This window comes from Chelmon rostratus, chromosome 7, assembly GCF_017976325.1.
Source record: "Chelmon rostratus isolate fCheRos1 chromosome 7, fCheRos1.pri, whole genome shotgun sequence".
Classification (NCBI taxonomy): Eukaryota; Metazoa; Chordata; class Actinopteri; order Chaetodontiformes; family Chaetodontidae; genus Chelmon; species Chelmon rostratus.
Window position 1 is genome coordinate 4,470,097 of NC_055664.1, and position 25,124 is coordinate 4,495,220.

The 25,124-nt window shown below is 43.0% G+C and overlaps 3 protein-coding genes across 3 annotated transcripts; 2 read left to right on the forward strand and 1 right to left on the reverse strand.

Annotated features, from left to right (window-relative positions):
* The first annotated feature begins 331 nt into the window (after positions 1-331).
* LOC121609698 (TLC domain-containing protein 3A-like) lies at positions 332-3,244 on the forward strand. The gene is made up of 5 exons (XM_041941388.1): positions 332-550; positions 1,072-1,155; positions 1,339-1,558; positions 1,689-1,784; positions 2,562-3,244. The coding sequence occupies exons 1-5, from the start codon at positions 429-431 to the stop codon at positions 2,856-2,858; spliced, it is 819 nt and encodes a 272-aa protein (XP_041797322.1). The 5' UTR covers positions 332-428; the 3' UTR covers positions 2,859-3,244.
* On the reverse strand, positions 1,303-9,591 carry gemin4 (gem (nuclear organelle) associated protein 4). The gene is made up of 6 exons (XM_041941387.1): positions 9,363-9,591; positions 6,724-8,769; positions 6,326-6,473; positions 5,937-6,207; positions 4,228-4,956; positions 1,303-3,804 (listed from the first exon to the last, which is right to left on the reverse strand). Exons 1-6 carry the CDS (start codon positions 9,382-9,384, stop codon positions 3,583-3,585), a joined length of 3,438 nt encoding a protein of 1,145 aa, XP_041797321.1. The 5' UTR covers positions 9,385-9,591; the 3' UTR covers positions 1,303-3,582.
* dhrs13b.2 (dehydrogenase/reductase (SDR family) member 13b.2) lies at positions 9,575-13,836 on the forward strand. Its single transcript, XM_041940698.1, has 9 exons — positions 9,575-9,689; positions 9,990-10,121; positions 10,381-10,557; positions 10,629-10,904; positions 11,021-11,350; positions 12,357-12,704; positions 12,823-12,915; positions 13,215-13,234; positions 13,345-13,836. The coding sequence occupies exons 1-9, from the start codon at positions 9,575-9,577 to the stop codon at positions 13,357-13,359; spliced, it is 1,506 nt and encodes a 501-aa protein (XP_041796632.1). The 3' UTR covers positions 13,360-13,836.
* Positions 13,837-25,124: the final 11,288 nt, after the last annotated feature.

Consider the following 25,124-nt stretch of genomic DNA (forward strand, 5'->3'; position numbering starts at 1 on the left):
AACCTGCAAGAAATGAATGAATGAAAGTGATAAATGAATAGTTAGCTACAGCAGAGAGATTATGATACAACTGGAGCAGCAGAATCATATACGTGTTGAATTGTAAGTTAAAAACTAGAAATATAAAGATAATACTTGGAAATCTAAATTCAGAATAATGTATGTGTATTAAAATTATTTAGCATGAAAACAAAGGTTATTTAAAGTCGAGCATTGCCATTGGCTCAACGCGAGTTTCCTCCAGCCAATTAAAGCTCTCGAAATGAAACACATCCGCATGACGGGGAAGTTCAACAACAGTTCAGAAGAGCACAGAACAAGCTGACGCTGCTGCCGTTAGCTACATTAGCTGCTGTCATACAGTCTGTCTAGTGTAGTTTCAACAAATATAAGTCACGGTGCTCAGTTGGAGGAGGTCGGCTAACATAATGTTTCGTGCCCTGTTATGTGGAGCTGTGGTGTTCCCAGGGCTTTTCTACAGCTTCAGGAAAATACTAAAATACACTTTCACACAGTGGAGCGATGCCGACGTGGTTTCTGTCAGTGAGAGGTCAGCAACACCGACACGAACCGTTCACCGCACCGAACCCCTGAGATGAAGCTGTTTAATGTTGTCTTGCTTATCTTTAATCTTACATGGGTTGTGGAGATTTACTTAATGTGTTGTATTAGTTCATATAAAGAGCTGTTGCATTCGGTACCTCATGCGAATGAAGCAGGGCTTCAGTACAGTTTTTGTTAGAAAGTTTCATTCTCTTCCTCTGACGTTGAATAACATACGTACGACAGGTGTCATGTTATGAGCCATATGAAGAGTTGCAATTTTCTTCAATTATTCTGTCATATGTGTGTAATATGTCGGCCGAAGACACCAAATTCGACTTCTGAGAGGCTGAAGTATTTAATTTATTTACTATAATGTATGCATTAGTGCCGATAAGCAAGACACCAAATAAATTAGAATATATTTCAATGGAGTTTCGGGTAATTGTCTATGAACTATGTGTAGTCTCTTTCCAGTTTGATTTTTGTGCACGACTAAGATAATATTTTTGCTGACTGTTTCTTTAGGCTAGTCTCTGCCATCCATGCATCTCTGGCTACTGCAGCGGGAGTCACAGTTGTGACATCCTGCACGGACACCATGACTGACAGGTGATAGAACCACATTTGAATTTTAAATTTTTATCACTATGAAGAACATTTACACTTAGAATGAGTGAATCAGATCCTCAAGCCATTTGCGGCAAAGCAACACACAATAAATCAAGTAAGTTTACTGCCTTTTCACATCCTGTTTATTGTTTGCATATTTACAACATTAATTGGACCGTACAGCCACTGGTTGGTCAATGGGTTCGTTGTGTTCGGAGCTCCCTACATGGCCCATGACATCTACGCCATGTATCTGAGTCACTACCATATTCAGAAGGTCAAAGGTCACTCCAGGTCAGACAGCAGCCACTCTCTTCAGACAGTCAAGGCTTTCCTCAAGAAGGACTGGATGTTGGTCCTGCATCACCTGGTGCTGCTTCTCATTTTCATGCCCATCACTCTGGTAAGTATGTGGAGGAATCACTATCATCCTTACAGTGTGTTCATAGATGTGATTGGTCTGGCAGGAATGAACACACACACACATAGATAGTGTATATGAAGGCTGACTATGCACTGTGTCTGATTTGCAGTTCTTCAGAAGAGGACTGGGTGATTTCTTCATTGGATGCCTGTTCACCACAGAGTTCAGCACTCCTTTCGTCTCTATAGGAAAGATTCTCATCCAGGTAGACCATCTGGACAACATCATAAATTTCCCTCCAAAGACAGTCAGAGCTCTGCCAGTCACTGTTTTCACAGTTGGGATACGATTTACAACCACATAGCCGTTCCACAGCCCCGTCTGACACGGGAAAGTTTGAATATTTGAAGGTCTGAAGAAAAATTTGAGCTTGTTCCAGCTTTTTCTTGGGGAAATGCCCACTCTGTCTCAGGGACAGTATTACATTGTGTCATTTCCTGTGGGCGCATTTCTCAGCAGTGACTTAACACCAGTTGAAATGAGGAAAATTGGCAGCTGTGGCAGTTTTAAGGTAAAGCAGGTTGTCCATTATTCACAGGGTCGAAGTGTCCACACTCTGAACCCCGAACTGTACCTGATGGTCAGATCAGCACCATGCATGGTAGCTCGCTGCCATGAATATGTAAATCAGAGGCAAATTGTAAAGTGTTTTGGATAAATGCAATTCAGACTGATCAGCTGCAGCGGAAGAAGCATTCAGATGATCCAAAATCTCCCATTGGTCGTTCAGTTTAGATAGAGGTTTAGATCTGGTGACTGTAAAGGTCATAACAACTGACACTCATCATTTCCGCACTCATCAAACTTTCAGTGAGACCTCGTGCCCTGCATGGAAGCATCTGCTTTTGTTATCAGATTTTTTTCTTAGACACCCACCTGTGTGTCTAATGAAGATTTAAAGTTCCAATGTTTTATCACGTAAAACAAGCTGTTGTTATACTCCTGTTCATGTTCCTTCCTTCTCTTGTCCCCTGATGTGCAGCTGGGCCTTGATGACACCAGGCTGCACAGAATCAATGGCATCATTGTCCTCTTGAGTTTCTTCATATGCCGGATCCTGATCTTCCCCTTCATGTACTGGATGTATGGCCGGCAGTTTGGGATTCCCCTGCACAGAGTGGCCTTCCATCTGCCCCTGCAGTGCAATGTGGGTAATCTGGCAATCCTGGCTCCACAAATCTACTGGTTTATCCTTCTGCTGAGGAAAGCTAAGAGACTGTACCTGCGGCATAAGACAGGGAAGGAAGATGGAAACAAAGATAGACAGAGGAGAGACTGAGGAGTCCAGCTGTTTATAAAATAAGATGGTCTTACACTGAGACTGATGATGTGACAGAGTGTTAGGGCCACCGAAAAAAAGAGAATAAGTAATCATATTCGCTGTAATTTTATGAGACTAAATATTTTGCGGAAAAAATGGTAATATTTGAGATTTAAGTTTCAGTTTTTTTCAAAATATTTTGATTTTTGTCCCCTAACTATTGCCCTAATACCATCAGAGACTCTTCAACAGTTCAGAGTGCTTGTCATGCACTCCATCATTATGTAGCTTTTATCTGTGAATTTTGTCAGATGTTACTCTATAACAAAACTGTTTTTCATCTTGTGTTGCAGAGAATATTTTTGTATAAATAAAAAAAATAGACTCTTTAATTAATAAATGTATTAAATTATGTATTGATATTGTGTTCTCCTGAAGGGTTTGATGATAGGGAGGGATACACAAGGTGCCCAGACGTACAGACGATACATTTGTACATTTAAATAGCAAATGTATCCTCTACATCTAATTAGCATTATAATTAGCAGAAGAAATGAATGCTACTGTTGCTGGGATGAATTGGCTTTTTAATCACTCCTTACCCATAACTCTGTAAATTAGCGAAGTACAGCGACAACATTGACAACTGAAATTATGTCCTTACTTTATAAGCAAACAAACTCAGAAGCAACAGAGATCATTTAAGCATTTCGAGTGGAAAACATGGAAAAATCAGTGTGTCTTAAGCTGCCGATGAGACCAGCTGAGCGATCTTCTGCTGCAGTACAGCCTTCATCTCCGGGCTCTCCAGGTTGTCTGTGATGGTGGAGAAGAAGTGTCGGGTGTTGTCGCTCTCCAGCGGGTTGCTGCTGTGAGGGAAAGCTGCCATGATGGCCTCATAGTGGCTGAGGATCTCCAGACTGGACAGGAACAGTGGTTCACACTGGCCTCCTGGCATCATCACCTGGAAGAAGGAAATTTAGCACTGAGACTCTTATGGAGGGGAACTTTAAACATCAAAATGTCATCTGGTGGCATCTTTTGTCTGAAATATTGGTATTCTGACTTTGAAGAACCCTGTTATTTAAACTCTATGTGAGGTAAACACCTAAAGAAGTTGAAGGCAAACAACTTTAAATTTATATTTGTGTGGTTCTCAACTGAACTCTCAACTCTTTTTTGATTGGTGGTTACAGAAAAAGGCCTAGCTCCATGATATTTAGCTCAGGGTCACTGTTGCTGTCTTTACCTGCAGATTCATACTTGCAGGTTATACTTGCATCATAGATGTCTGGTTATACTGTCAGGATACTAAAGGTTAACACCTTCCAGCCAATCAGAATCTATAATTCTCAGTGGGTATGTTATCAATGTTAATATTTCATACCTGTATGTGCTGAACATGGCAAAAGAGCTGGCTGAGAACAAAAAGGACTTCCTGGCAGGGAACTGTCTCCATCTCCTCCTCTTCTTCCATTTGCGACTCTTTTGATTTCAGAGCGGAGTCTTCTGCTTTCTGAGTCTCTCTGGACATTTTAGGAGACTTAATTGAAGTGCATGAAGGATTGGCGTCTCTAGATGCTGGTGTTTTAGGAGACATCGAAGCAGAGACAGTCAAAGCACCAGATGAAGGAAGAGGCAGCTTGGCTCTAACCGAGTTCATCATATCCCTCACAGCGTGGGCGTATAACCTGCCAATGTGTGCCCAGCCGTCCACTGGCAGCCAGTGGGAGCAGCTGGACCCGCAGAGCAGCTGAAGGACTCGAAGCAGGAGGACCGACAGGCGGAGCTCACACGAAAATCTCCTCAGATCCAGGAGGGGCAGATACTCCACATACTCCAACGAGAAGGGGACGTGGAGGCGGCCTGAGATGATCAGCTCCCTCAGGACTCTCAGTAGTCTGGTCCACTGGGAGATGGAGCACCAGGGCAGGGTCTGGGTCAGAGCCACCAGCAGGCCTTTGCTGAACATGCTGACATGGTCGACCCGGCGCTGGTCCAGAGATAGATGGGACAGCATGGTGGACTGCAGGGAGTCCGATATAGAGCAGCACTCCATCCAGGCCAAAAGACCTGTACCCTGGCCATACTGGGGCAGGTCCAGCCCAGTCCACGTCTACAGAGGAGAGGGGAGACGGGACCAGAGAGGACATAAACAAACATACATTAGCAAGAATAGCTACACAATGACAGTGAAACAAAAACAAGGCAGTGCCAAACTTCACACAAAATTATACAATACTCCTTTTAATTAAATCACTAACAAAGAACTTAAGTCTCAGCTGTGACCAGCAGTGATTAATCCTGCTGTCAGCTGGTCTGGTCCAGCTCAAAGTTCACACAGCTTATCATGAACTATTTAAAGATTATTTCAGAGCATTTCTGCAACAAGCAACAAACAGAAGACCTTGGCTGGACTCAAAAGGTCAGCGGTGCACAACTGAGCCACCAACATGTCATTTTGTTTTAATGTTTAACTATCAAAGCCCAATAAGTGATGATGACCAGAGGCTACATGCATTTCACCACCGCAGGGCCTCCTCTATCATTACATGCTTAGAAGAGAGTTGGTATTTGTCAAAAGATGCATTCTCACACCTTTATGCAATAAACAATGAGAAATCTATGTAATATAACTTTTCCACATCTGCTCATTCACTGAGTTATTTTCAATAATGATTGATCTACTGACAATTTTCTTGATTGACCTGTTGTTTTCCCTCTTAAATGACAAAAAAATCATGAAATTGCTGTTACAATTTTTGGCCATTTTATCTTAAATAATTACTAAAACAATTAATTGATTATCAAAATAGTTAATTTTATTCATTTTCAATTCACTGTCTAGCTGAACAATTAGTTATTATGAGTAAATATGGGCAGACCAAGAGTGATGTGGACAGCTGATCAAAGCTCCCTGCTGTGCAAACTGGTTTTCATATGTTAAATTGGTGGCGTCCCCCTTTGTACTTCATCACAACAGACACATTATACAACAAGTATGTTGCATGTAGGCAGGAAGTCTTTTGTGTCTATGCATGGACGATGACACCATGGTGTGTTTGTACATTTGACTGCATCAAGAGGGTTTCTTACCTGCTCAGGTAGATCACACACAGTCAGCAGAGAGGAGGGAACTTCATTTTTAAAGTGCTCCCCCCAAACTGGCTTCAGGTGGAAACGAACAGTCCAGTCCAGTTCCTCCATCTTGTTGTAGAGCCAGAAAAGAGCTCTGGACCAGCTGCTGGGGGCCGCTGCCACCTCTGCACCCACCACCTGCCCCAGCATAGTCAGCACTGACACCAACAGCTCCTTGGTTTCCATGGACCAGTGGTGAACAGTGCCCTCTGCTGGCTGCTCCCAACACCTACACATTTTGATGGATACATGGTGAAATCAAGGTGAATGGTTGAGGAATTAAACAATGGGATAATAGAGGGTATGTGGATCTGACTGAAGGCCATAAACACACTAATCAAACAAACCTGAGAATCTGGTTGTGCAGCTGGGAGAGGACATAGAGGAGGGGAAAGGGAGAGGAGTCCAACACCCAGTGGGGAGACAAATCTGATTCCACAGACAAAGCAGTGTGGAGAAGCTGCAGACTCAGTTCTGTATCAAAGGAGCTTTGACCTGGAAGGAATACAAAGAATTGAGTTGGAGGAGACAGGTTCAAAATGATTTTCTTTACATAAACACATAATGTAAACATTTTTCACAAAGAATCCTGAAAGCTTATTATTAGCAAGCGATTGAACTTTGAGTCAAACTATTGGTCCAGCTCTCATTAACATAACATTTATATGTGCATATGTGCACTTCTTAAACAGAGAAGATGCTGAAACTAATATTTAAGCCTAGAAGGAGATAACCCATCACTCACCCATCGTGGAGAGGTTAGGCAGGACGAACATGTTCACGACCTCCTGAGGTGGCACAAAGCTTTGCCTCCTTTCTTCTCCCTCAACTGTCATGACAGGCATCATCAGCAGACCCATACACTTGAGGAACTGCTCTTTTTCATTGGCTGACAATGACCTGGTCTTGATAATTTCCTGTAGGCACCTGCAGAACAGACCACTACCACTCACAGCATCTTTTCCTTCACCTACACATTCCTCTGCCTCTTTTCTTTCTTCTTCATCATTTTGAGCTTCCTTTTGTTTTTCCCTCTGTCCTCTGAGTCCAGGCAGCTGCTGCAGGATCTTAGCCATAAGAGAGAAAGCACCTTTATTGAAAATAGCTGAATGACAACAAGACTTGACAGCGGCCTCTGGGTTCTGAAATGCAACTCTCGCTACTAAAGAGACTGCTGTGTTCAGATTGCCCTGCGACACCGCTGTAGATGCTCCACCTCCTCCTTGGATGATGCAGTTGAAGGCCATGTTGAGCTCCTGTTCAAACCCCTCGGCCACAGCAGAGGGGACAGAGCACCCAAAGAAGCCCCTGCTGGACAGTCTCAGCATGGCAGCCAAAGCTTTGTTCTTGTCCTCTAAGGAAAGTGCAGAGAAAATGTCTGCGATGACTTTCATCAGCTTCCTGCAGTGGCTCACATTTGCGCTGTCGCTGTGGAGTTTACTCATGAGGGTGGAGGTCAGTCTGATCAGTGTGTCGCACTGCTGGAAGGCTGCTTGGTTCTTTTCCAAGCAGTCCATCCAGTGATCTTCACAGGCGGCCCAGCTCTGCTCACAGGCAAATAACACTGCAAAGCTCTGATAGTCGTCCAGGCGGTGACTGATGATGATCGCGGTGACCCTTGCGTTCACCTCTGGGCTGCTCTCTGTAGCAGGGAGAGCCAATGACTCCAGCAAACCTCTCAGTATATCCTTGTCAGTAGTTTCAGGCACTTCTGCTTTCTGTAGAGCTGTCAGGACTCTCTGGACACTTTGTTCTAGTTTGAATGCTGAGTAGCTGGGATTAGTGCTGTCACACGCTTTCACAAGCCCGCTGCTTTGCCAAAACTGAGCGAGATCTGTGATAATCTTAAAGGCTTCACCAAGCTGCATCCTGCTGGGTTGAAACTGAGATGGTGTGTGAGACGCACGTAGGTCTCTCTGAGCCTCCCGAATAAGTTCAGGACTCAGTTTCTCATCATTCCTTTCTCTTATGCTGACGACTTTAGACAAAACATGTATCCTCTCTTTGGGTGGAAGTATGACTGCTTGGTCTATCAGAAAGGTTGTGTAAAGAGCATCGAGAGAAACAGAGAGGGCCTGGAGGCAAAGGTCTGTTGTAGATATGTGATCTTTAATGTCTTTAAGTGCTTGAAAGAGAATGTACAGGACATCAGTGGTGGGTGAAGGCAGATCTGACGGGTCTAGCTTTAACCTCTTGGCAGCCTGAGGGGACAGGTTGGAAGACTTGGAGGAGAGATGAGCAACTTGTCTAGCAAACATTGTCTCCATGCTATCCTCTCCTCCCACCTTTTCCTCATCTGGGCCTTTCCACAGTTCCCACCACACCTCCAGAAAAAGTCGGGCATCATCCTCTCTAGTAGGGCTGCTCCTCACGTGTTGCACTAGCCTTTCAAGCTCAGTACAGATCTGACTGTGAGGAAGATATGAGAGGAAACTGGCAAATGTCTGAGCAGCTGCCATTGACTTCACCATTTCCAGCAGGACAACATGGTTGACTTCAGGGAGGCCGTTCTGGAGGGGGAAGAAAGGGTTCTCCCTCCAGGCCATCTCCACGTCCTCTCCAGTCTCCCTGCACAACAGCTTCAACCACACAACACAAACTACTTTCTTTATCCAGCCGGCAGATGTTGTGGTGGGATGTGCACTGAGTTTGTCTTGTCTGCTGATTTCTCTGACTGCCTCCAGGACTGGATTTCCCACCCTGCTCCAGTCAGCTTTCAGCAGGGAGGACAGAGATGAGGGGTGACAAAGCTTATCAGCCAGGAGGAACGCACCCTGAAGAACAGCTGAATCTGAAAGCACAAGAGAGCAGACGTCAAAACTACATAAAGAACAATGTTTCATTAATTCAATGAAAAGGCAAACAAGAATAGCAATGCACTGCCAAGAAACTAATGATGTAACTTTGCAAGCTAACACAGAGGACAGGAAACAACTAGGACTGCAACTAGCATTTATTTTCATTATCAATTAGTAATTATTGCCTATTGGTTTTATTCATAAAATGCCACACAACAGTGATCACTGTCCCTCATCATCTCCCAGAGCTGTATTCAAAAAGACAAAAGTGGAAAAGTGCATGACTTAAATAAGACAGAAATGAAAGCAACAAATCCTCAGATTTAAGAAGCTGAAATCAGGTTATTGTTTTGCTTAAATAACAATAATTATCAAAAATAATAGACCATTAACTTTCTGTAGGTTGACTAATGATCAATGCCCCTCAACATTTATTTATAACATCAATAAATAATAGTTGCCATAACTGCTGACAAAACAACCTAGTTTTTTTGTCAGCTTCAATCAAATGGAGCGTCCGGTTTTCCATGTAAGAAAGGGAGATGTGTTTCAGAACTAGCTATATTACACAAAAACCCAGCGTTACCTTTGTTTATCATCAATGTCATAGCTGCTGTACGTATTTTAAATGCAGGCAAGATTTTTAAGTTACGTTAGCAAGCTAATTTTAGTCTGGTTATCAATGCTCGGTCAAAACAGTCCACTGAATCACCGGCACTACACAATATACCGCAACGTCGCCTGTCAAACAGATGAAGTCCGTCAAACCAACACGCTTTCTCACAGCTTCACAGCAGCATGTTAGCAGTTTCGTATAAAGCGCTTCCGCTGTTCCGCATCAGCGTGTGCAAACACAAGAGGGACCCGCTGCTCTGCTCAGGTGCCTTCACAGCGCCACCACAGGACGGAGACGGTACTGTAGCTTTAATGGCGTCAAAACAAAACCGTCTGCTCAGTCCAAAATGAACTCTCCTAACTCGTTTTTGGAGCCTCAGTAAGAAAATATGCGTGTCTTTACTTTCCTGATCTTAGATATAACACGTCAAACTAGTTTAGACCGAACATGCAGCCTAATGATAATAATGTTCTTTAGGAAGCAGTCTTTCATTGCGTCGTTTTACTTTTACATTTAGAGACGTTTTCTCAGTGTTATTTCAGCTGTCTAACACGTGGTGCGAGAGGCGGCACAGCCGAACAAGTTTTTTTTCCTCTTAACTGAAAGTGAAAGTATCCCTGCAACTGGGAAGAAGTCTGTGTAGTGCTCGAGCAACAAGGCGCGACATCTACCAGTTAATAATCATGGGTCTGATCCTAAAGATACTTATTTACTTGGGCGTATGTTCAGGTAAGTTATTAGCTCTGTTGACGATTGTGGCGTTTTTTGAGCTTTTGGACCAGCGTTGTACACTGAACTATACTATAGTATGATATACTGTACTATACAGTGCTGTGATGAACTATACTGTACTACACTGCACAATACTATACTATGGCTTACTATACTGTGCTGTAATATACTAGAATGTACTGCACTGTCCTGTACTACAGTATACTGTACTATATGTGAGCTGATCACACTGTTTCGTTTTGTGTGTCTCTCTCAGGTGTGCAGTCTGTCCATCGCATGTCATGGCTGCCTTGCCAGTTCACTGATGAGCGCGTGTTTCGGAACAATGAAAATCACACTGAGACTGAGCTCATCCACAGAGAGGCTATGCTGCAGTTTGGTCAGACAGGAGATGCTCCTGTTAACCCTCATGCCATTACTTTCCTGGTCACTGGTAAGACCTGCAGCCCAAAGGAGTAGCAGACTGAAAACTACTGTATTCTACTGTATTCTGTTCTGTTCTAGGATCTAAGTTGGACCTGCGGCGGTACGTAGAGGAAGTGGAACCAGAGCAGCTGGAGTGTGAGCTGCGTAGGTACAGTACAGAAGGAATCCATGTCCGCTGGCCAGTCCAGGCGGCTAAGGACTACAACCGCTGGTTCATCTGCACAATCAAACACACCAAAGGTCTGTTCACAGCCACCAGCTTCCTCAGACACCCGTCTGACCAACCGCCCTCAGGTCAGCAGGACTACCACAGCTGGTCTGCGATCGCGGACAGAGAGATACTCAGTACAACAGGTAGCGCTCTTTATTTATTTGGTACTGTAAGGTGAATATCAGTCCCATATCTCAGCTTAATAACAGTTTGTGTTCACATCCCAGAGCAAAAATCTCTTTCGCTTCTGCGTCCACAGCTGTCATGGTCGTTAAAACACAATCTCCATCAGTGAAAGTGGGCCTTGGTGCCCAACAAAAGCTCCACTGCCAGTTTGCTGTTGACCACAAAGGACCGGACGTCACTGTGGAGTGGCACTGGCAAAACCGTGGAGAGAGACTCAGACTGTTCAGCCATACCAGCCGCTCAGGGCAGACCCAGGGGTCTGGTGTTGGGCTGAAGAGCCTCGCAGGTGGAGATGCTTCTTATGCTCTCCCTTTCGCCAAGATGAGCAGTGAAGGGCTGTATGTGTGTTCAGTGTCGGTGACTCCGCTGTTCGCCAGTCTGGACATAAGTCTGCATATCGAAGGTGAGGAATGTCAGGTAGACTGAGCTACTGGTGGTCTTATTTTGACCCAAAAAATATTAATGAAGGTCTGCTAACTGGCTTTTTTGGAACTGCACCACATGGCCTTCATCAGTAGATGGAGCACAACTGTCATGGGTTGTTTTCTGTCAAGTGGACCTTGAGTTGTTGTTAGACATTTATTTACAAGGTCAAGGGTGAAACTAGTACTGAACTAGTACTAATAATGCTAATATTGTTGTAAAGTTGTTGTTTATATTATATTTCATTGTTTAGCAGCCTTTAATGAGGACTTTGACTTTCTTTTTCTTGGCCAGGCGCAGTGACTTCTTGGAGTCTTCAGGAAGTCGCTGGCCTGGCCATGAAACACTCCAGCACATAACCACCCATAAAACCACCACTCCTCATTTTTACACTTCAGTTTTTGTCCGGCTTTAACAAACAAGATGCAACGTGTTTATCAGTGAGCTTTAGGGGTGCTTCTGTGTTTGTTCGACCTGTCAGCAGAGCCAGGCTAGCTGCTTCCTCTTGTTTTATTGTGCCAAGCAAAGCTAAACAATCTGCTGTCTCTAGTTTCATATTGAACATCCAGGTATGAGGGTAGCATCAATCCTCTCATCTACCTCTAGAAGACAGACAGTGAGTGTATTTCCTAAGAGTCAAACTATTACCAAATATTTCTGTTTATCTGTAGTTCAATCAGCATTCGTCTGGGCCACACTCCTCTACATTAACATGCAGTATAAAGCTGCAACTAACCATATTTTCATTATCACTTAATCTCTCAAAATGTTTTTTTTTTGACTGACCAATCAGTCTATAAAATGCCAGAAAATAGTGAAAAACTTCTCTCATAGTTTCCTACAACCCGAGGTGATATGTTTTGTCTGACCAGCCATCAATAGGAGTAACTCTCTTTAATGAAGACAGCTGATGAACTCATACCAGAAACCTCTTGCTGAAATTGCCATGAAAATGCTCATTTAATGTTGTCCTCTCCTCTCCACAGAGGCTCCCCGTGTCTCCCTCAATGTCGGACCCACTCTCTCGCTGCAGCAGGGCGAGGAGCAGAAGGTTGTTTGTGAGGCGGCGGATTACTACCCCCTGGATGTGGAGATAGTTTGGTATGAGCAGGACCCGGCAGCGTCAGGCCAGAGGGTCGGCGCTTCGCTCCCCAAGGTGCTCCAGAACGTTCTGCTGTCCAGCCACAGACACAACCAGGACAAGACCTACTCGCTGTCGGCTTTCTTCTACCTGCAGGCTTCGCTCAGGGACTCAGGGAGGCAGTTTACATGCAGCGTTCACCATCAGTCGCTCAGAGTGCCCATCAGAAAGAGCTTCATCCTGACTGTGGAAGGTGAGGATACCGTCTCACATGATATACCGTGCAGTACCGTGAGCTACCACGCTGTGGCAGCAGAGGCACATATGTAACACCTACTGGAACGACATGCTTGTATGTTTTCTCCACTCAGAGCCAAGCAGCTGGATGTTTACCCTCACTGTTGGCTTCATTATGGTCATACTGCTGATCATCCTGTTTGTGATGCTGCGCCTCCTGCACTCAGGTGAGTGTGGAGACCCTCATACAAAAAGCCTGGTGAAAGGACTACATGAGTCTTTGAAATGAGTCCAACCTTCTGTCATAATCAGAAATAGTTTGATTTCATTAAGCCTGATTCAAACCCACTAGATTCAAAGGGAGGAAGGGTTCATTGGAGGTATCACTCTAACCACTGCAATCATGTCACGCATTGTGCACATGAATTACAGACCATACTAACTGTTATTGTTCATATTAGTTTGCCATAAGTGTTGATGAAGTGTTGATGCCTGAAAGAGTGATTGTCATTTATTTTCTCCACAGCAAGAAAACAATCTGTGAAGGTAAGATGAAAACAAAATTGCTTTTCTCTTTATGGTTTGATGAAACGTACATATATAATATTCAATCTCTGTGTATGTGTGTGTGTGTGTGTGTGTGTGTGTGTATGCAGAACAAACCATACTGAGTGGACAAACAGCGGTGAACGTGGACTGCTCTCCTGACTCCTCCTTCCTCAATCATATTTATGTCAGAATGTCTCAGACATTTGATTTTGGTTTGTTTTGTTAAAATGAACACAGGTTTCTGTGAAACTGAATGTGTTTTTCATGTTGCAGTGATTTTGCTGATGTTAAAAGTAAATGAAGAAAAAAAAATAGATTGGTCCCCTGGGCGAACAGTAATCGAGACATTATTAACTGGTGGAAATGCAGCAATCACATTTTAAAGGTACCATGTGGAGTTTTGGACTACTAGTAATATGACTGTCAAACTGGCCAAAAGTGATGTTTGATCACAAACCATTAGAAACCTCTTTTTGTGCCTGATGTCCATCAGAGGGAAAATCAACAACAAGAGACAGACTGTGTTTATTATTTCAACATAAACATGTCTTTTAAAAGATCTACATACCTACACATTTAAAATAAACGAATAACTTGTGTCGGATTGAGTTGCCTGATGAATTTATTGTCCACTTGTAGTGAAGAACGGTCTGTCAGCTTAAAGAGGCTCTTAGAGTATTCTGCAGTCTTGAAACTTTGATAAATGTACGCCCTAAATTACAGACCTTAATAGTCTTAATTAATTCTCCTTCTGCTGCTTCCTCTTCAAGCCACACTCAACTCTGCACACACAAGTAAAATCAAAGCTTCTTGTAAAACTTCCAGATGACCTCTAGAAATGCTCTGCTTTCGTATTATATGCTCTCTCATTAGGAACGCACGCTCACAAAAAACACGCTCGTAAAACGTACTGAAGCTCACTGCTTGTATATGCCGGCCGTCAGCTTTGAAGTGAACTGATGAGGAGGAACTTTATGCTGGAGTCCACACAGAGGACACCTAAACTGGTCAGCCAGGTCTGAGTCCATTCACAGGGATAAACACAACTTTGCCTAGACTGATACCAGATGTGTGTTTGTGTGGGAGCTGCCAGCACCCTGTGTGTGTGTGTGTGTGTGTGTGTGTGTGTGTGGCCCAGGTTTGATCACAAATGTTCAGAGAAGACAAACATTACATCAGCTCTGTATCTGCGGGAGAGTGAGCTGGGGAGATTTTCACAGACAACCCCCAAAAACTAGGGATGTTCCAGTCAAGTTTTTTTAGCCCCCATCCAAGTCCTTTAATATAGGGTGTCTGACAATACTGAGTCTGAACAGATATTTGTATTTACCGAAATATAGATTAAATCTGTATCTGACACTCAAAACCAGCTGTAGCCTTCCAAGCTTGGCGCACCTTATTTTGCATGTCCTGCTTCAGCACTATAAAGCTGATATAAAGCTATAATTTAAATCATGATGGGACTGAAAGCTTCAGAATGCGACTCCTGAAACTGCTGTGAGGGATCTGCTTGAGAGAAGAGGAGGGACTACAAAAACACTCACAGTAGCAGGCTGAGGTGGATACACAGCCAAGTACAGTGATGGAGGGGTGAGATTTTGTTCGGTTTTATTTTGGCTGGTAGGGATCCATTAAAACATGCCTGGATCGTCCCTGATATATGCACCTTTAGGATCAGTTCAGGACTACTACTACTACTAAAGACACAGGCATACGCAAACAATCAATTCAAAGATGAACAGTGCCAGTCACATGACCAGATAGCGGATAACATTTCAAGGTGAGGTGTGGATGTAGCATTTTCAGATACCTTGGCATAATTACCATAAATAAATAAAGATGATTTTATCTTCATTCTCATGCCAGAGCTTCCATCTGGCCATTAGTGCAGTCGGGTGTCTCAAAGTTTAACCACATTTTTACCATCAGTTCTATTGCTGCCTTTTCCAAAGGAGCTGTTATCAGTATTATTATCTCGGCCTGGGTCATCGCTGCAAGAAACACTGGAATTTTTTTATCTGTCTGCATTCAAAACATGGACACAAGCTAAAGTGCATTTAGATTCACTACCACAGATGCCGTTTGCATGGAACTCAGTGATTTCTGTTCACAAAGACCTGACTTTTCTCTCATTCATGGTGTCTCTGAGGAAGATGTGTGTCTCTCTGTTGTTAGCTGACGGCTTATAAAGTTGTTACGTTGAACATGTTAACCAGCCGTTGCCTGTTCACGTCCAGCAGAAAAGAGTGCTGAAACCCCCTACAGCCAGGTGATGGTTCATCATTATGAGTGACAGCTTACCAAACATCACATATAATCATTTAATTCATTGTGAATGTAAAAATATTGGTTAGTTCAGCTTTAAGGAAACATTAAGACTGAATTAAATAGGACTATATTTGAGTGACAGGTGTCAGTTATTGTCCTCCCTCAGCTCCATCCAGACTTCCTCCTGTTTCAGTCAAGTTGACCAAGTTGGCTTTTAATCTCGTCAATAATGGCGTCACTTTTTATAGAGGAACTGTCCTAATGTCTCAGATGAACACCATACAGTGCGATTTGACGGTCAAACAGTCAGAGCCTCTTTTCTCACTGTACATGTTGCATTGGGCAACACCTAAACATTCCTACATATGACACATCATTCCAGAGAAAATTACTACGCAAAGACCATCCAGCTTTTAACGTACAGGATGTATTTATCTAAAACGCCTACATGGCAAACATGCCCTGGCCAAAGCCACATTTGAATAAAATGCTCAATGTCGTTCAGTAAGAATACTTCAGAGGACTGAACTGCCCTGCACAGGTCACGTAGCTTCCTGTGGTGTGCATGATGTTTCAGAGGGGTTTCCACACTGTCAGTGCAAAACTGCAGTGGGGAAACTGTTGAATTGAGAAAAAGTGAAAACAGGCAGAATAATTGGATGTGGCAGCTTCAGTGAAAAAAAAAAAACAGATCTACATTGCTGTCAGTCCTCAAACAGCAACCACTGAAGGCCTCTGTGGAGCTGCTTTGGTCCTGATATTTGAACTGAGGCTTACAGTTACAGTGTGAAGCTCTGCTGGGAAAACCTCACTTTACTATTCACAGGAATACAGATTATGCTGCTTACGTAGTTTGAGGTCAGGGTGAGACAGTAACTGTTTATCACAGATGATTTTTCCTCAGAAACAGATGAACATGACCGTTGGGACACTACATATTTCATCAGTTCTGTGTAATCACAGTGACTTTATCCAGTCACAGGTCTTCAGACGATAAACCGGTTTGTAAGACAGGAGGCAAGCCAGGGCCGGCGCTGGAGATCGGTTGATATTACTGTAGATATATAGCACATAGAGGAGGACACGCACTCTAAATCCCTGAATGTTGTAACTGTGCAGAGAACAATAACCTTGGCACCACGCGGGAAGCTGCAGATGACTTCATGCTGCTCCAGCTGTATTCTACTTGGATCCTTATCAATGATCTTGTGTTTCCAGGTGTGCTGTTGCAGGTAACCTGAAAAGTAAGGACATGACTGTGCTAGCTAAATAAAGAGCAATCAGCCCTTCTTATTATTTCACTGTGACATTTTTATTTGACCAGGACCAAGACTTACTCTTTGTTGGTCCCATTTCCAAGTCTTCTGATTTCAGTGTGTTTATGAGCTTTTCAGTTTTAATGTAAAAATAACACGGACGCTGCAAAGATGTTGTATTTAAACTTTTCAAATAGTGTGGTCACTCCACGTGAACTGCAACTCCTAGTTACACCCTAGTACCACATTACAAATGACATGTGAGCAAAAAATTGATATGCAATACTTGAATCAACAAAAGTTTCTGAACATCAACCAAACATCTACTTTTAAACACCATGTGTCTGCGTTTTCGATGTCATAGTCGGGAAGTCGCCATCCAAAATTTATGCCGACTCTCCAAGTTGTTGGTTTGACTTGATGGGATGTTCGTGTGAAATTTCCCTGTCAGGAACTCATTTTTCTGATTATTCCAAAACCACATGAATTCACTGACAGAGTCTGCAGCCACGCAGCTCTATGAGACTATATTAGGCATAAGATGACCTCAGCTAAATGCTAAAATCAGCATGCTAACACATTCAATGTTTTTTCATTGTACCTACACAAAAATAGACATAACAGTGAAGAACAAGGACAACAAAGCTGAACAAATAGAGGTAAAGAATAGACCGGACTGTTGTTTTTACCATACTCACCAGTTTAGCATTTTAGAATGCTAACTTTTTCTAATTAGCGCTAAACTCAAAGAACTGCTGATGCAGATATTTGGTAATAAGCCAAAGCATGGATAGTAACTGGCTTGGGTTAGCCTTCTTGTTTTAGCCCTTTTACCACCCACTGTTTGACCTCCATTAACACGGTGTACAACTTCTTACATTAGCATTTTCATACCAACAGATTAAAATCATTCTTTTCAGTCATTGTGGTTATTTTAAAAAAAGAGTGCTCTGCCATGCAGCTATAACCTGACTTAACCTCCAAAGCTGGCAGTCAAACAGCATCATGAATCCTTGATGAAAAGCATGCTCAAAGGACCAAAATATGTTTTTCTGCTTTAATTCAGGCAGCTCATCCCTTATTGTGGGCATGTGTCAAAGGTTTGAAACTATTTTTTGCAATTTTCAAAGCAAAAAAACAACTCGTCCACCTCCTCCGTGATGCCTTCCAGTCAGCCGAGTGCCTGCGTACATGATTTCATTTCTAAGAGTTTAATTTCATCTTTGATCTTTGCCTGATGATAAATGAGACAGGCACACCTTGTCGACTGGAAAAGAAAATCACGTCAGGTCCTCACACTTATTCATATTCAGTGCGTCTGTCAGTGGATACAGAGGCTGCTGGCTGATTTGATTAAGGGTGGCTATGTCTCTGTGTCTAAGGTTTGGAGACTGACCCTCTGCTCCCGCTGTGTCCCAGCTGTAAACTGGTAACTTAAACTCAGTGGAAATTTCATGTCAAGAGCAGCGAAGGGCCCATCTGTGTGTGTGTGTGTGTGGTCACAAGTCCCTGTGACTGAACCGCTGGCCAGATACTTAACTACTGCATGCATAATGAAGATCCATGTAGAGCTAGTGGAAAATTCACTGTCTGAGTATGTTGTGAGTGTGTGTGTGTGTGTGTGTGTGATGGGTCTCGCTGAGCTTTCATCTGTCTGTGGCTTCAACTCTCCTCTTTTCTCCCCATCTCCTTTTTCATTTTTCCTCCTCGCCACAAATGTCCCCTTTTTGCGTCCTCCCCGCTGTTCATTCCTCTGTTTCTGTCTCTTGACTTCAGCTCGGAGCGAAGTGCAGCGCTGCTGTGATCTTTGAATAATAAACAGCTCTAATGACAGTCCAACCGTCTGGCTCTCCTCTCCTGAGCTGCTGTGACAGATCTGGAATAACACCAGACTGATTTCCAGCACAAAGGGTGTTTGTAAAAATAAAGCAGCTAATTGCCGTCACTGTTCTCGCTGACAGACCTTGACTCACACAGTTTATGTTCAAACTCAATTCTTTGCCCTGCCAGTTTCTCCTGTGAGGTCAGGTTGCATGAAGCTTCACTAATAAAAAAAGAAAAAAAAAAAAAACATGCAGCAGCTTGGAGGCGATGATCTCACGCATGCAGTTTCTGGCCTGGCTGACGATGCGCCGCTATCAGCCAGCAGCTACAGACGCTCTGGGTTTTCATGTTGAAACACCACGGTTGCATAAGAGAGAGAGAGAGTGAAATATGATTTATATGGCGCGCCGCAAACCAACATTTAAGTCAGATCGTAAAACGAGGACGTGTCATTGCATAGCTATGCAGAGAGCGTCATGAAAACGTTGGAAGAAAATTGTCGGATCAGTTCACGGGGGAGTTTCTTGGTTGTGTTTTTGGGAAGCGGGTTCCAATAAAGAGCGTGCATGTGTTTGTGTAGCACGATCACAACAAAGCAATTTGATTTATGTGGTGACTTTCTAGAGATAAGCATTGGCGACTTGGGCAGCAAAGTGGGACGTGATTGAGAAGGAATTGTTTTGCGTCATATTGAGATGAATGACACGAGGAGTATTTTTAACTTGTATGTGTCCCTCTGTTTGTGTTTACATGGAAACTGAAGGGGAATAACTGTAATTGATAGTGGACCTCAGAGACTGTGTGTCTGTGTGTGTGTGTGTGTGTGTGTGTTAGCATGCTGGTTACAGTGTCTAACCGCCCCTTGTATACCCTCAGTCTTAAATTGTTTCATTGTGTGCCATACCTTTCGAAGTGGTTGCTTCCAGCTGCAGGTTTGAGTGGGTGTTAAGCACATTCACACACACACACTTGCACGGTAGGACCGGGTTTCAAAGTGTCGTGGATAGTTCTGGTGGCAAGGTGCTGGCATCCACTGAAGGAAAAAGGTCAGATGACGAAGACGATCCATGGCTACCGCTGTCTGCTTTGTAAAAGTGCTGTTTGTTGATGTCAACACAGTCACAGATTGCTCCTCCTGTTGGTCAGCAGCATTTGAAAACTGAACTCTTGAGCTGCCTGTCGTGCCAGCTGGCTCTGAACGCAGCTTTTACACTCTGAGGGGACTTTAGATCTTTCTGATGTCAAGTGGAAATGGATAACGTGCATGTGCTGCCTGATATCTCTCTCAGGAGATGGTGGAGACCAAAGCCGAGCTAGAAGAGAGTGAATATTAGCCTTACCAATTAGCTAGAAACATGATTCTAAATGAATGAATGCTGATCTGTATCCACTTGCTGTGTAAAAAGACAACTGTTGGATAACAAGGTGACCACATCAGCTTAAAGGTGTCAGTATTGTGCTTGTTTCTGCTGCCCCCAAGTGGCACCATGCACCATGCATTCAAACGTGGGGGGCCTTTAAAGTCTTTTGACTTTCTGTCAGCATGCGACACTTTATTTTACAAACTATATGAACTATATAACCAACACTTTCCAAAACGGCCAGCTCTTTCAGCTCAGTTGTACCAAATCAGGTCTGTCTCCTGTCCAGCTGAAACACATCGACTATATCTCAGGCCTCTTCTAATTATGGACAAAAAGACCCTCTTCTTCATCACCTACCCAGGGTACGTCCTCTATGTATGAGAATAGTTCAGCTCTGACATAATGATATCTACAGTATGCATTTTCCAAGACTTGTGTGGAAACATCCCTCACTCCAACCTGCTCAATCTAACATTTGTCTGATTAAATTATCAGAGAAGCCTCGTCAGCAGAGGACCAAAAAAAAAACAAAAAAAAACACGAGGTAGAGATGGTCTTCTCTTCTCCAAACAGCCTTTCTCCGCATGTAGTACACTATAATTTAAGAACAGATGTCAAAATAATACTTAAGTGGGATCCATCGCTGATTTTATGAGTAGCTGGTATTCAGGATGGACCCATACTGAGATATGATTTAAATAAGTGGAGGGTAGGAGGTTCAGAGCAGAAAAAATCCTTTGTGGTGATACAGCATGTAGCAACCACACTGTAAGGCCTGCTGACAGTGTAATTTGTATTGAAGAGGCCAGATGTGTGTGTTTGTGTGTGTGTGTGTGTGTGTGTGTGTGTGTGTGTGTTTAGATGTCAGAGGAGCAGAGGAGTGCCCCAACAGCGTAACACAGGAAAGGTCATCAGGACAGATTCCCAGCAAGAAGGGACGTTCAGGGAAATCCAAACGTTACGTTCTCTCTCTGCGTGTCTGTGTGTTTTAGTGTGTCTCTGTTTCACACTCACATAGACAGAGGCACACACACATTCACACACACACACACACACACACACACACACACACACACACACACACACACACACAAATGCATGGTGTAAAGACACACTCCTGATTTATTGGCTCTCCAGGGCCCTGATAAAACTCATCCTGAATGACCTCATTTGTACTGCTAGAAGATGGAACAGACAGACACGCATGCATGTTGACTGTGTGTGTGTGTGTGTGTGTGTGTGTGTGTGTGTGTGTGTGTGTGTGTGTGTGTGTGTGTGTAGGCCTGGGGGTTGGTTAATTAGAAATGACACAACTCATTGTCATGACACAGAAACCCAGCGCTGACATGTTTGTGTCATTCTTCCTCCTCCACTCATGTTTGTCTCGTCTGTTTTTTCCTGTTTATCTTATTTCATGTTTTCACACCCTCTCTGGTTAGTGAGGTCTCTGCTCTCATGATTTATTCATTCGCTGATTTGTTCCATACCCTTCGCTGCTAAACCAGGCGATTGGTTAAGACCTCACCGAAACCTGAACATTGTTGTATAGACTGTGTCATTAAATTACAGTCTCACAGCTGTGAAGATGATTATTACTCACAGTATGTCCTTATACCTAAAGAACTTTTCATAGAAGACCGTCCACAAAAAAGATTCATGTGAGCATTTTCTGATCTGCCACTGCTGTGGTTAGTTTGCTTCAGATTGGTTAAGTTTGGTTAGGTTTAGGCAACTCAAACTACTTGGTTAAGTTTAGGGAAAACCTCAAAGAAACCGAAGAAACCAAAGAAAAGTTCATTGTTGATGAACCAGACTCATTTTTCATGAATTGGGGTAATTCTGCTGATTATCTGCTGAGTGATGTCATGTCAGAGTTGTAAAATCCCAGTGTTTTGGTTGTGAAACTGGCCTTCCTGGATCTTCTCCCTTCTATCTCATGGTCCTAAAGCACCTTGCCTCCACCAACGCAGCCCCTTGGATTGTTAAAAAAAGGTCACAATGTTCCTTACTCTACTGAAATAATGCATCTCAATACTATGTTTTTGAACATTACACTGTACAACCCACAGGGACCACAGCGAGGTCAGAACTGTAATATTTTCCACTCTAGCAGTTGAAGTAACACAGGATGGATTTCCCCCAAAGTGTTTTTCTGTACAATGCCATGACAGTTTACTCATGTGAGACCAAAAATGTCAAAGAAAACTTGAGTAGTAGGCACTGGGCAGTGCTAATGTCCCCTCTAAATGATTAACATTATAAAATACTATAGATTCTGACCTTTTTACATTTCTAGAGGTTTTTTACATATATACGGGACTGGCCTCTCTCCTCTTCCTCATTAGGCTGTGGTATAAATCAGTGAATCAGCCGCCTGCAGAGGACAGACGGTCAGCGAAGGGTTGATCCAGAAGTATTCCAACCTCCAGTGTTTACAGATCCCACCGTGACTCACTGGACTACATTACTCCTCACGGAGATACGAAGCAGTGTGACGCAACATTACTTATGGTCTTGTCCGAGCGAGCGTGGGATTCAGCTGGATTTACAGGCTCATGAAAACACCGGTAGAGTTTTATGTTCATCCCTGACAGATAAAATAAGAGCCTGAAGACACGGAAATATGTTTTGTTATGCTGTTTGCTGCAGTGGAAGTGAGGCATGGTTGTACATGCGTATGTATAGAACTAGTATGCCAACTGTCATGAAATATATATTATTAGTAGTATAAAGAGATGTATTGCAGAAAATAATGTTTCATATACTAACATTCACTTGCAGGAGTTTACCTCACATGTTGAGCCTGTCATCTACCACCTCACACATATATCACAGTAACTTCTGTGATGACTGGGCCTGCTGCTCCTTGGTGAGGCGTCTGATGTCAGATGATGATGATGACGATGATGATGCTACTCCCAGCTGGTTTTTCAGGTTTGGGTCAGTCAGTCATGAGCAGATCTGAGTCTTTAAAGAGTCACGTTTGAACTGAACTGTTCTCAGTGGCAGCTTGTTGCTTTGCAGCTCAATGATTTCATGTTGTAGGTCGTCAGCTGTTTCCACATTAAACAGCAAATATGTTGCCTTCTGTTTGCTCTTCATGTCTGGAAACCTCTCACCAAATGTCTGAAGGAGTTTTCACCCGCAGCAGCAGATTCAGATGTCACACAGCTTTTGTTCTTGCAGAGCAGGAAAATGCAGCTTTAATTTCCCTTCAGATGATTTCACATTTGAAAGCAGAGAGCTGAGAAGCTGCTGGAGCTCGAGGTTCAGCTTTGAGAGGTTCTTGGTAAAATCCACCATGGAGGTTAACTCACACAGACACTTGCTGTCACTGAGTTTCATGTCAGGTTTTCCTTCTTTTCCATGAATTATTCCAGACAAACTGACACTTTGGAGCAGTTTTACTTTGTCTGGTTCTAGCAGCTCTGCAGCAGCAACAAGGCTCTCCTTCACAAAGTCCCCCTCTGAATGAGGTTTCAGCTTCTTTTGTAGATCTACATACAAAGGGGCTGACAAGATGATAGGAGATGAATCCAAATCCAGAGTTTTCACGAAGGACAGACTGACAAGGCGTGGACTGGACACAAAAAATAGGTACAAGGATGAATACTGGGTGGAAGGCCGGTGTTTACATACTGTGGCAGCAAGTGAGTCTTGATTGAATGATTCATTGGATTTTATTTGGGGAAGATTTATTCTGGCTGAATGAAATAAAGGTAACAAGCAGGTAGTGGACAGTGAAGCGTTTCTGAGCCAGGACTCAGGAGTTTCTGTGAACATGAGACTGAAACATACCAACAGAGAGGGAGATAAAGAGCAGCAGCAGCTGCAGGTGAGACAGATATCAGTTCAGAGAAATATTACAGGGTCTTTGTTCCCCAATAGTTGCAATGTGCACTTGGATCAACCTGCTTGGGAGCCCAGGGGCAAAAATGGGCTGCTGGGCCCCTGTTAATCCCCACTCCTCCCACTCTCTGTGCAATGGTTAAAGCTTTCTGTGCTCTCATACCACCTGGCCACAGGTTTGCATTTGGGTTTATTTGATTAAACACAAATTAACTTTGGAATGTACAGTATAATACACACAAGCATCAAACTGAGATAATCAATGTCTTAAAAAACTACACTTGGACTCAGGGGCCCTCTTCAAGACATGGCCTCAGGAACTGGTAATAAAGCAGGGGCCACCTTAAGGTTCTAGTCCCGTCACTGATGTTGTGCTTTTTTTTGTGCTGGAGCCTCTAGCTGCATCCGGGTGTTGCCTACTTAGCTGGTTGGTACATTTTGTGTCACAGAGTTTTAATCTGTTCTAAGACCGACAGTGTCATGCACCTTTGATATGATAGATATGATTATTGATTAGATATTTATTAATCTTATAACCTGAACTGATTCTAAAAAGACATTTTGACTAGCAGTTATTAGTGATGAGAAAAAAATGATTTATTGACATATCGTGTTTTTTTTTTGTTTTTTTTTTTACAAATCGTCAATTAATTCTAAATAACTAGTACTATACTATATACTTTAACTAGATGCTAACACATAAAGGGAATTACACTAATGGAAATTAGCATCGCGACCGCAATATTATCTTGTCAAATGTCTTGTCTGTTTTACTTCCCTTGATAACGAGCGTGAGCCAGGAAAGGACAGCGCATTCACAATGTGCAGGAACAGCTAAATGTAGCAGTTTACTTCAAAAAGTATTTAATTTACTACTTTTATAATCGACATAGCAGTGATGCTGCTGAAATGAACCTCACAAAGACTGACTGACATGGGATGTGCATTCTGGAAATATGGCTCATGATATATAACCTGTGGAAGTGAATGATTCAAACTTTTCTTTTAATTGAGTGTTACATAAAGCAAACAAAAGTTGCAATAAACCGTACTCTAGAATCACATTACTTAAGAATCACAAGCCATATTAAATGAGCAGTCAGGTATCATGACAGTATCAAATCTGGAGATAAGCATATCGTCCCGGCCCAGCAGTTGTACAAATTAATATAAATGTGTTCATTAATTTGCTCATTTATTTCAGTTTTTTTTTTATTATGCAAGTGTGGTGTGAGAGGATTTTACTTGAAAGTCCTTCCTCATTTTCCTTTTGCTAATGCACAGATGAACATTTCTGAAAGAAGAGCTCATAGAGTTATCAATGGA

Excerpts from the sequence above, each read along its gene's own strand:
- LOC121609698 (XM_041941388.1), top strand. The coding sequence starts at position 429 with ATGTTTCGTGCCCTGTTATGTGGAGCTGTGGTGTTCCCAGGGCTTTTC. Across the intron at positions 551-1,071 it reads GTGGTTTCTGTCAGTGAGAG|GCTAGTCTCTGCCATCCATG; the intron begins GTCAGCAACACC and ends CTGTTTCTTTAG. Across the intron at positions 1,559-1,688 it reads TTTTCATGCCCATCACTCTG|TTCTTCAGAAGAGGACTGGG; the intron begins GTAAGTATGTGG and ends TCTGATTTGCAG.
- gemin4 (XM_041941387.1), bottom strand. The coding sequence starts at position 9,384 with ATGACATTGATGATAAACAAAG. Across the intron at positions 8,770-9,362 it reads GACATTGATGATAAACAAAG|ATTCAGCTGTTCTTCAGGGT; the intron begins GTAACGCTGGGT and ends TTGTGCTTTCAG. Across the intron at positions 4,957-5,936 it reads TGTGTGATCTACCTGAGCAG|ACGTGGACTGGGCTGGACCT; the intron begins GTAAGAAACCCT and ends TCTCCTCTGTAG.
- dhrs13b.2 (XM_041940698.1), top strand. The coding sequence starts at position 9,575 with ATGTTAGCAGTTTCGTATAAAGCGCTTCCGCTGTTCCGCATCAGCGTG. Across the intron at positions 10,122-10,380 it reads TTACTTGGGCGTATGTTCAG|GTGTGCAGTCTGTCCATCGC; the intron begins GTAAGTTATTAG and ends TGTCTCTCTCAG. Across the intron at positions 10,558-10,628 it reads CATTACTTTCCTGGTCACTG|GATCTAAGTTGGACCTGCGG; the intron begins GTAAGACCTGCA and ends GTTCTGTTCTAG.